Source organism: Myripristis murdjan, chromosome 15 (assembly GCF_902150065.1).
Source record: "Myripristis murdjan chromosome 15, fMyrMur1.1, whole genome shotgun sequence".
Taxonomy (NCBI): Eukaryota; Metazoa; Chordata; class Actinopteri; order Holocentriformes; family Holocentridae; genus Myripristis; species Myripristis murdjan.
Genome location: NC_043994.1, coordinates 24,702,080 through 24,714,260, shown reverse-complemented (window position 1 = coordinate 24,714,260; position 12,181 = coordinate 24,702,080). Strand labels below are relative to the sequence as shown.

At 43.2% G+C, this 12,181-nt stretch overlaps 1 protein-coding gene across 1 annotated transcript; it reads left to right on the top strand.

Moving 5' to 3' along the window:
• The first annotated feature begins 7,313 nt into the window (after positions 1-7,313).
• On the top strand, positions 7,314-8,264 carry LOC115372764 (transmembrane protein 121). The gene has a single exon (XM_030070872.1). The coding sequence runs from the start codon at positions 7,314-7,316 to the stop codon at positions 8,262-8,264; it is 951 nt and encodes a 316-aa protein (XP_029926732.1).
• Positions 8,265-12,181: the final 3,917 nt, after the last annotated feature.

The following is a 12,181-nucleotide window of genomic DNA, read 5'->3' as shown; positions in this document are numbered from 1 at the left end:
ATTTCAAAACACCCCCGGTCTTCTTCCTCCTCACTGCTTGCAGCATGTCTGAGTGACGTTTGTTCAAAAAAATGTAAATGGCAAAGTGGTATTTCAACAATATTTTGCATGGTGACACATTACCTATTCACTACATCAGTTTCTGTAGAATCTCTGCTCTAATTAGCTAGCTGGAGTGAAAATGTGACTTTTTTTTTTTTTTATTATTTGTCACTTACAGTCGTATCTGCTGTACGGCTCGTTGATGCTGCTGGTTCCTTGGTCACCAACAAAAGTCATTGATTAATTAATGCCGCTTGAAGTCACAGCCGACAGTTGATGCTTCTCGTTTTATTTTAATTGTGAATTATGGGCGGAAGAACCACGCAAACAGTGGTACTATTTATAGTGTGCAGGAAACAAAACTGTGAAGGGAGCACAGAATTTCACTGAACCTGACAAGAATTCTCTGATGTGTAATTAATTATTAATGGCACCTCAATCTCCAGCGTTTTTTCCCCCCAGTTGTCCTCAGGCCGTCAAGTCCCTCCCCTTCCGCTGCAACACCATGGGACCTTATTTCAGAAAAAAAAAAAAAAAAAAGTACAACAGCCGACGGCAAGAGACAAATAATTTTTTGATCCCATCTGAAATGTGCCATGAATTACACATGTGATGTTTGTCAATTTAAAAGTCAAGTCAACAAAGTTCAAACCGCTGAAGTGTAAGACCGTGAAAATATGCAATTAGAAAGAACACATGCCCAAAAGTTGCATAAGTAACATCATAACTTTCTCTCTCCACAGGTTACCCAAAGGTTAAATTCAACGCTGTTACCTCGTCGTGAAAGGAGAAAGGTGAAATGAGCCGAGGTGATGGCTGTGTTGATGTTGGTGATGCATGCTGTGCGAGACGAGAGATGTAGTTCACTGAGCAATTTTCTCACAAAATGAAATGGCACTTTACTTTTTATAGTTAATTTTTCAAAACAGGGCATTTTCTGTGCTGATATAAATTGACAAACATCATGTGTGTAATTTGTGGCCCAAATCAAACAAGATTAAAATGTTTTTTGTCTCTCGCTGTTGACTACCGTACATATTTTTTGGCATACAGCGGAATGGGAGGGACTTAACTTCTCTTTTGGGCAGGACCGCCCCCTCCCTCCAACCCCCTAAACTATCCTTATGCTGGGGAACTTGATATAAAGACAAATGTGTCCTCATATAAGCTCGGTTTCTCTGCTGTGTTTTCTGTGGTTGGCTGGCATTTCGGCAGACGTAGGAACTGCCTCGCTGTCATTTGGAAACCTTTCTTATTTTAGAACGGTAGCACTTGAACTTTGGTTTATTGCCTGTGTCAAATATTACATTTTAGCATTTGTTTTACTCTGCTTAGAGCACCAGAGCGGTCGAGTTTATTATATCAGGGCAATTCAGAGGGGTGTTGAATAACACAAATGCAGATTAAATTGACCCTCAAATAATTTCCTGCGATTGCTAAAAAGATCTCTGCATCTATCTCTGTTACATTTTGACGCAAAGCTCACCCGTTTGGCACGGAAAGGAGGTTAAAAACAAATGCAAAGAATTATTTGCATATCCATTTAGATCGAGGTCTGCTTCACAGTCATCCATCAGACATAAAAACCCACAGTCTTGTACCTTCACCTCCGATTTTACATCAAACAGCGAGGAAACAGGCACAATTTACCTCATTACTGACAGTTTAGTATCATAGCTGCAGGACTCGATGTGCTCTAACATCTGCACCTCCCTCAGCATTGATCTCCCTGTGTGTGTGTGGGTGGTGGGGGGGGGTGGTCAGATAGACTGCTCCTCTGACCTTACAGCCCTGTGGGGAGCAGTTCAGCACGTCCACTTCATCTTTCCCATTTGGTGGTTAGAATCCTGATGGGGATGTTTAAGGATGGGAAGCTTTAACGCCCCCATTTGTTTTCCTGTGGGTAATCGATGGCAGACTCAGGGTTACAGCTAATGTGATTTATGTGTCCTATTTCCGATGTTATGCTTCATGTACAAATTGTCTTTGGTGATGTAAATTCCCCAATCTTTTCACAACTTGCTGACACTGAATCCAGGCTGCCAAACCGACGCAATTAATTCATGTTTGTGTCCATGGTCTATTTCTTGCCACCAACATCTGCAAATCATGACATGTTAAATGCTGTGGCAGTTTATTGAAACTTGATTCCTTGCCGGCTTACGCACACACACACACACACACACACACACACACACACTCTATACATCTCTCACATGCATGCACGTGCACACACGCAGACGCTCAACACACACATTTATATGGCTGATGTTGACAAAAGGTTCGGTGGAGACATTTCTCACATCTGAAATCTGGTGACAATTCTTATGGTAATTCCCGTTGGCATACATTTCTTTTTGAATTTCACGTTGCTTAACACGCTGAAATCGATCATGCATAAAACCTTGACTCTCAAGTAAACCATCTGCAGTCTAAACACAAAGGAAATCAAATTGGCCTATTCATGCGGTTATGCATGCACTTGTAATTATACCGCTACCTGCAGCACTTAGGTGTGCATAAATATTTCCTCTCTGTCACACTCGGGTTGAACAGCGATGCAATGAACATGGATGGTGTAGGAAAAGTAGAAAATCTGCTCGGAAGTGGCATATCACACAAGAAACAGTGTCTTTATGCCATCAAATGGGCAGACACACTATAGCTCTATGAGAAAATATAATGTCACAGTTCCCCCGCATAAACCTTGTAGACTGACATTTCATTTCTTGCAAAGAGTAAACAGAAGTGTATATTGACTGTAAAACAGAGAATGAGGGAAGATGTTACATCCCATAAACACAAAGGACAGGGAGGAATAGGCTGCTGATTGAGCTAGCTATGCCAATCAGCCAAAAGACAAAACTTCACTTGGAAATAATTTTGTTTCTCCTATGATGGTAAGGTGAATTTTCTTTTTACTTCCCCTGCAATAGTTGAAAAATAAATATATCTTTTTTTTTTTTTTTGGAATGCTTAAGCTGATTTCAAGGTGCACCACACAGTGTCAAGTTCCTCCCATGATATATTTTTAAACAAGATGAAAAAAAAAGCATTTCTCAAGCTGCTGCACTCAGTTGTCATGGGAACATTATCAGAAAAAGCATGCCCAAATATTTGCATGAACGCTAATGCCGCTTTTTAGCAGTCGAGAATTTGAGTTGAAGATTTGGTTTTTCAGACATGGCACCTAGAAAAGCCCAAGATTGGGAAATCCACAGCGTAGCTGCTGCTTCTCATGTGCTTTGCTCTGAGCGCTCTGATTGTTTATAGAGATGCTTTATGCTACACAGGATGAGGCTGGTACTTTATCGTCTACCATCTATTGTGGAATCGTCTGCCTGGAGCTGAGCAGAGATGATGCAGTGTCCCTGTCCAAGAGCCAAGGACAATCCTCTGTAGGAGGGTGAGCAGAGGCTGATGGACAAAGGCGAGAGGGGAGAAAGAGGCTGAGTGTCACAGCTTCTCCTGGGCAAGGCTTTTGTTCTCTGAAATCTTATAAATAGCACAGCGTCAGGTTGGTGAGGTGATATTACAACCGTAGCTGAGATTGAGAACTTCGGCACAAACTAACTATGAGGAATCTCGGACCTCAGTATAAATCAACCTCACCATGTCTCTGTTTTAAAAGAGACAGTACTTTTTAGAGCCAGTGGATCTGATTCCCTCCACACTCATGAATTATAAACACGGAGCGAAAGCAAGACAAGGGAAAGTGCTGAGGATGTATAAATGAGGATATTCACCAAATGTAATTCAAAGTCCGAGCCCAGGTTTACTGCTGTTTTTAATGGAAAGGTTAACATAATTTTGGACTCCATTGTATATCACAAAAAGGCATGTAAATGGAGATATAAATTATAAATAACGAGACATTATGTGGGAGGCATATCTAATGGGGACTATCGAGATGCTATATTAATCTCTCGTAGTGATTTTAGCAGAATAAAACTATTAAGATCACAAAACCGTTCCCCAGTGGGACAGTCAGGCCATCCAGTAATTCCATTTACAATTCAGGCATTTAGCTGGCGTTGTTATCCACAGTGGGACGGGTCAGTGGGTAGCGGTTTAGTGTCTTGCTCAAGGACACTTTGAGAGGACACGAGGCTGTTAATGGGCACAGTGCCTGTCAGGGGGACCAGACAGACCTGTGACCTTTCATTACAGAGCAATGTCTCCAACTGCCAGGCCGCCTCGCCAACCGTCTCTAATAATCTGTTGTCCCTGGTTGATATTTTGACATGTGTTGCGGTCACAATCCACTGTGTTCCTAACAATGCCTTATCTCAAATTAGCACGAAACTAAAGCCTGTCACGTATTTTATTACTAGTGTCAAAAGTACAGCAAAAATAAATACATAACTGTGCAAGAAATTGCAATTTTACCAACTGCAACAGAAAGACTTAATTCATCACTCCACTTGTCCAGGCTTATGGATTATGGCTAATAAATCCAACAGACAGTCAATAAAAAGCAATATCATGAGAGGCAAATGGGCAATGTTTCACTTGACTTCATTTTTCAGGCATGAAGCCTCCATATGTTGCCATGACAGTGGCATGATGCAAGTCGTAAACAGCCATGATGGCAGCTGTCGGCTTTTTTTTTTTTTTTTTTTTTTTTTTTTTCTAGCTGATTCACAGCTGTAATGGCAAACCATTCAGAATCTGCATGACTGACTGCAATTATGTTTAGTTATCATTACACCATTGGAGGAAAAGTGCAGTCACATTCCACAGATAACAAATACTTTGGCTCTTCAATAATTGCAATTCATGAACTGAGAAATAAATGGCTTGATAGTAATGAAAACAGTTTCGTTCCTCTGAGAGCAGATTATCGCTAATTGGCCCAGCTGGATAAACAGAGCCGGTAGTATTCACGGAGCTGCAAACGCGCTAACCCTCCCTCACCTTGTTAATGTAAATTTTTGCATAAATATTCTATTCCTGCCCAGGCATTATTACATCTCCCTGGATAAAAATGTTCCCCTGACATTTAGTCCCATCCCACACATCTCCCGCTCTCTTTTTCTCCTTTCTTCATGTCACTCTGTCTCCTCCTCTTTATTTCTCTCTCCCTTATTCACTCTCCTCCTCTCCTCACATCTGTCCCTCCCCATCTCCCCTTACCCCTCCTCTCTTTTGGTCTCTGGCCCCATCTCTGTCTCCTGATTCACCACTCTGTCAGTAGATCAATAGAAAGGCTCTCTGTCAGGAGGAGACGCTGCACGCCACAACCCCCCCATGTCTCCCTGGACTGCAGACACACGCCTGCTGGGAAGCTGGCTTCATCTGACTGGAGAGCATCTCTTTTGCCCCTTTCCTCCTCTTAGGTTCACCTCTTATCTTTACACCTAGAACCTGATGGAGAAAAAGCACAGCAGTTTCCATAGGCTTCTAAAAGAAGAAGTAAACCAAGGCTTTGTGGGAGCCAAAAGGAAAGAGCCTGAGAAAATAGGATATCAGCACAAGACACAATGTGCAAAGAGGAGAGGAAAAAAAACAGGGTGAGAGAGAGAAGTTGTGCATTCAGCTAAGCTGCAAAAGGCTGGCTCGTCTTCCCTCCCCCCGCCTTTCCCCACCCCCTGGAAAAGTGTTCTCTCTCCCTCTCTCCCTCTCTCTCTCTCTCCCTCTCTCTCTCTCTCTCTGCAGCTGTGGTCTGCTGAGCGTCACCTCCACACAGCAAGTGCCTTTACTTGAGCAGAAGAGGAAGAAGGAAGAGGAGGGGAGACACGAGAGCTAATCCCAGGAGTCTGCCTGAAAACACCAGAGGAGCGTCTCTCACTTCGCTGAGGGGGCTGAAAGTGCACAGAGGCAGGCGCAGACAGGCAGAGACAGACAGCATCGGAGTATCAAAGCGCTGGTGGTGCTGGCAGACCATGCTGAGTGGAAACAAGGGGATCCACTGGTGCTGTTGATCCTGGTTTCCCTGGCACAGCCTCTTGAGCAAGAGACAGGAATTGGCACAGCAACCATAATCTCACCACGGGGGGCAGCAATTTTACAGCGACAACGGACCGTGGAGACAGCTGAAACCTGCACACTGAAACACGCACGCCAACAACCACGCACACAAATACACACAAGCACAGCTGAGTGGGGAAGGACGGTCAGACACACGCTGCATTCAAAAGATTCACTACAGCCCCCCTCATTGCTTTCTTTCTCCGTCCAAGCACACAAACTTGCACTTACAGGCATAGACACAGGAAAAACACACACACAAACAGACATACACAGACAGACGCACACACACAAAACACACTCACCGTGCAAAATGCTACATTCTCTTGCCCATGGATGGTGGATGATGGACAGGAAAACTTCCGGAGAGGAAAACACTGTTTTGTTTTAAGTGGGATCCACTGCAGAGATTTTTCCACTCACCACTTTGAGTTTATTTTGGAGTTTGGGCTCAAGACATCTATCTAAGCACGAGACAAAATAACCTCTATTCTTAGTTGCTGAAACTGAACGCAGTCTTTGTGACCATTAAGACGCCTCCACTGATTCAGTCTGAGCAGTAAGTGGATTATGTTGGCGATATTTTGGGATTTCTCTTTAGCTTAAAAAAAATATCCATGACTGGTGGATTTACATCTGTCAGAAAGGAGAGGATCCCGTGCGTTTTCTCTTCTCCTGTGGATTACAGATGGGCTTTGTGATCTCCCAGCGCAGTCTCATGGATGATCGCTCGCTGCCAGTCATTAGGATAAAGTACAAAGAGGGACACAAGTGAGTAGTCAGCCAGCTTTTTATCTCTAAAGCTTAAGCTTGTATGAAAACAAGGGTGTCGAAAGTGATTCTATAATGAGAATACAATGCAGCAATTTTTTTTCCTCCTCTATTAATAACATGCAAAATGTGTTCATTTGTATTTTCACTCGACTGATTGATTAAACTGTAGTGTAGCATTCAGTGAATGATTCTCAGGGGATCAAAGAGAGCCACACAGCTGAGATTTATGAATTTTTTCAACAGTGAACCTGCATGTTTACACACCATTTGCCAATGAACATAATTTACTAAATGAGGGGTACTGTCTACCCGGCAGGTGGCTTGGGCACAAGCGGAGATTGATTGAAGTGATCTGTGTGAATCCTATTAGTGCATCCTGGATACTGGCCAAGGCAGAAGCAATGGAGGGGAACACCACTGTCTAGCAGCACTATCTGATCTGCCTCCACACTGGGCAAACTGAGGACCCTCTGCACTCCCTCTTCAACAAGCCTAGCTCCCCTCCTCCTCCTCCCCCCCAGGCAAGGATGGTACCCCCACCTCCTACCAACAAGCCCCACGTGTGCCTGTCCACCATCCTGATTATGAGCAGTATGGCACTGATCGATGCCTACCTGGTGGAGCAGAACCATGGTCCACGCAAAATTGGCATCTGCATCATGGTGATGGTGGGAGACATCTGCTTCCTTATCATACTGCGCTATGTGGCGGTGTGGGTGGGCGCTGAAGTACGCACAGCCAAGCGAGGCTATGCCATGATCCTCTGGTTCCTCTACATCTTTGTGCTGGAGATCAAGGTGTACTTTGTGTACCAGAATTACAAGGCAGACAGGAAGAGCCTGGACACCCTGGCCAGGAAGGCGCTGACGCTGCTGCTATCCATCTGCATCCCCGTGCTCTTTGTAGTGCTGGTGGCCATCGACCACATGGAATACGTTCGCGCCTTCAAGAAGAGAGAGGAGATCCGCAATCGTCTCTTCTGGGTGGTGGTGGACCTGCTGGACATACTGGACATCCAAGCCAACCTGTGGGAGCCTCAGAAGAAGGGGCTGCCTCTGTGGGCGGAGGGCCTGATGTTCTTCTACTGCTACATCCTGCTGCTTGTGCTGCCCTGCGTGTCCTTGAGCGAGATCAGCATGCAGGGCATCAACATTGTGCCCCACAAGATGCTACTGTACCCAATCCTTAGCCTGGTCACCATCAACATCATCACGCTCTTCATCCGTGGGGGGAACATGATCCTCTACAGGGACGCCAGGGTATCGGGGATCCTCATAGGCAAGAACATCCTGGCCATCATACTAAAGACCTGCAGCTTTGTGCAGTACAGGAGACAGTTGCAGAACGCTCCCCCTGCCTTTGGGGTCGAGCTACAGAAGAACTCAGTGGCCCACGCTCGCCCCGCCCCCACCCCTCCCCAAGTGGTCATGCAGGACCAGACACCCCTTCCTGAGGTGACAACCTGCGAACACACATGACACAGTGCTGAGGTACACCACGGAAATGTCAATATCAATTCATATGACCCTCAGGACACTGGCAGGGCACAATGTTCCGCACCTTAAAGGGCATGTGAAACTCTCACTCGTGGTGCGCAGGAGATTAAGATCTCCACTGATGCTTGAGGACGCTGTAGACACTTAACTGAGCAAAAGAGCAGTGCCGTATCCAAAGCTGTCATGGTGCAAAATACAGTATCACTTGTGACTTTGTTAAATCATTTTCCCCCCCGTGAGTTCAGTTTAATTGTGTATTTTTTCTAATTGGACACAAGACAAAACGCAACTACAAGATTAGAGGATATATTTTTTGAATTGTGTGTATTGCATTCTAATCATAAACTTAAGGGTTCGTGTGCTGTAGTGTGTATTTCTTTTGCTCGAATGCTGTTCTCAGTAGGTGAGGGCTTTGAAACATTATGCTAATTGGAGCAACTGATGAGGGAAGACAAAGACATGAGAATGAAGATAACATTCAAATCGAGGCTTTCTCATGAAAGAAACGTGTGTTTTTATATGTGATTCTTTGATAAAGTATTGTGTACAAGATTAATGCTTTCCTGGTCTTTACTGGTTGCTGGCCTAGAGGGGTGCTCGTGAAATAATTTACTTATTGGTAAATTGAGCCTATTTAGTTTTTTAATTAAATTCAGGCAATGTCCTTTAATTAACCTGAGTTAGAAAAGAAAATAGCCAATGACTTTTCCCCCTCAGCTTCAATCCACATTTGGACACTATCTAATTGCGAAAGTGGTGCCTTTGTGACGCTATTCATCTTAAGTGGGGTCTTAACATTACAGCCTGGTTATTTTCAGCTTGATAAATGAGGAAAGGAACAGGAGTGACGCATTTGAAATAAATTGTCTGTGCAGTTATGAACGGTGTTTGATGATTACAAAGGGTGAATATGGCAGACACTGTATACATTGGACAGAATATACAGCCAAAGGGCGACACTGCAGACGGATGAATGATTCCCACATGCTGTAAGGGAACCTGCTTGCCATCCTCCTCAGGCACTCAGCGACTATCTATGCTTCTGCTAAGTTGCAGTGGCAGCTCCTTGTAAGCACTGTCATTTTGTTCTCCCATAAAAGGACACAATGGGTGCTGAGGTCCACTGATGTGAATCCAAGCAACAGCTAACAAACAGCAGATCTTATAGGCTGACAAACCTCTGTCTCTCTGGGTCTTTTTTCTGTCTCTCCATCACCACCAGTTGACTAAGAGATGCGAGAGGCAGAGACGTGCATGAGCGTTTAACAGAGAGCAGAGCGTTTCCACTACCAAATCATCTAAACCTGAGTGGGAATCAGAGGCAGGATCAATGCCAATGACAAGTACCGTACCGTGCAAGGATTTTGACTGGGTGGGTCGGTGATGTCAGCAAGTGAATGCCACAGTAAGACAGCTTGACAATTTGTCATGTGGTCAGGTGGTGTGATACGATTGTGATTATCAGATTGCAAATGAGCAAACACTAGTATTTACTGCAGATGCAAAAGCAAACCACAAAGTAGATTCTCAACAGGTTCCTTTTCTCTTATTTTGTTTACTCTTCCTTTGCATAATCTGTCTCTCACCAGTGACTGCCTGCATAATTCACAACAGTCTGGTTGTCCATATTTTTCAAAATCCTGAACAGGCAGAAGCCGCTCTAAGATTTTCTCCAGTTGTAGGCACTACTGCTGTAAACTGGTAACTTTCCATAGCACGAGCAAAGGCAGATTGCTGTTTCAAGCATTATTCGTTTTATATATACAGTTAGATCATCAGCGATTCAGACACGACAATAGACTGCTGGCATGTGTACTGAATACGTTATGTTGAATTAGAGGAATGATGAATTCAGTTGGTGTAAGGATAAGCAAATATTTTCTGCTGAGATGGGTTGCAACGTTGCAGCGCTGACTTTATGGCATACACTTTGTAGACATTCTGAAAAGATATTAAGTGTATTTCAATCTCATATATCATATATATAAATATTTTATATATTACAATAATAACATTTGCACACAATTCATGTCCCTGTCTTTGAAGAGAGTCAGCTTGGTCTGATCAAAGCCTTGGTATTCTAATCAGACAAGTCTTAGCCTTGTCTGTGTTCTAACATGGGTGGTTTTTATTGTAACTTGTGGGTGCAAACGAAATAACAGCTGAAATTGTTGAAGGTTATGCTGGGAGAGCAATTCCACAAGGCCACACTTCACTGTGTTTCTATGAAAGGTCCATTCTCCTTTAAAAAAAAATGCATTGGGAGTGCATGAATTTGGTTTGTATAGGGAGGGTAGGTTCAGCTTGTCATATTTTCAATTTTTAATTTTACGTGGCAGTGTGCACAGAAAATCACTTCAAAATACTTATTCATGAAACCTCAGTTTGACATTGAGGCTGTTGTTGCTCTTATTCAGGTTTACAACTGGTGGGGGGTAAGTAACGAGTTTGTTCTTTTTTTCTCTTCTGTTTTTCCATGTAACTGCAGTGTGAACATCACATTGCTGCTGCCGCCTTGTTAAGTCTTCTTGGGACGGTTGTGAAAGTTACTGTAAAATAGTACTTCTGTGGGACTCAAGGGGTCGCCAACAAGTTTGTTAAAAATTAAAGTGCAGGTCTCGGCGTTACGCAGCTTGCTGGATGTTGCACGAGTTACTGCCAAAGATCATCTCTGCAAACTAGATGATGCACTAAAGTCAGTCCCAAATCAGACGGGCTTAAGGAGTAATGATGAGTTTGTCTTTGCTTTATTGATCCAAAAAGCTTTAACTGCTATATAGATATAGCCTTTATTCTGCTGAATCAAACAACAACCAATTTTTACCACCAGGCTTTGGGTTGTTTTTGGGAAACTAAAGAGACACACTTGTATCTGTTACTCTGTCGAATCTGTTATTTTTGTATATGATGTTTACATATCTGATGTTTACATATCTGAATATACATACATATATATATATATATATATATATAGAGAGAGAGAGAGAGAGAGAGAGAGAGATAAGAAGTGCTAATCAACATTTGTGTTATCCACTACTACTTTAGGGTAGCAACAAGTAAGTAACTGGAATAAAAGCAGTAGTATTCATATCTGCCAATTTTGATTAAGTACTAATGGTTTTATAAATCCCAACAACAAAGGATTAACAACGCAAAAGACAGAGATATCCTCAGAGTTATACTCAATCTGCCGTGTATCTCTCACACCCTGCTTCCCACACTGACACACACTGAATGAATGTTGCATTTATCCAGATGACCATGTTTTTTTTTCTTTTTTTTTTTTTTTGCTCTGCACTCTTCAATGTTAATAAACAGGGAGGCTGCAGGACTCACCTCCACTCTTGCCACATTAACACTGACAAAGCGACCGGCGCCAAGCAAGCAAGACAAACGGTGGCAGTAAATTCACAGCTTGACCTTCGGCAGTCTTGGATGGCAACAGGGTGGGATACAAATGTATTTTTCATGGAAGGCATGTTAGAGCGTGAGAAGAACAAACCAGTACAGAAAATTAATGCCCATCAGGTATTGATTCTCTTGTCGGGGAGGTGACCGATGAGAGATTTAAAAAGATCACTTTCAAAAAGCAAAGCTGAGGGTTATTTTGAGAGGCGGCAGAGGAGAGTTTGTGATATTGCTGTATTAAGTATCTCTGAGGGTTGTCATACTGTAAGCTTAAGTTCTTTGAATTCATCAAACAATGGAAATGTCATTTTTGTTGGGCACAGATGAACTGCCTTCTTACTGGGATAATAAGAGAGATGTTGCAAACATGAGTTGGCAAATTCCTTGGCAGAAAAAGGACAGAAAATGATTATAGCTCTGCAGACTTCCAGTCCAACTGTTCCTCGCATAACATACTCATTTACCAAGGACTTCCACATTAGCGGTACATT

What these genes read in the sequence shown, in the direction of transcription:
- LOC115372764 (XM_030070872.1), top strand. Translation starts at nt 7,314, where the DNA reads ATGGTACCCCCACCTCCTACCAACAAGCCCCACGTGTGCCTGTCCACC.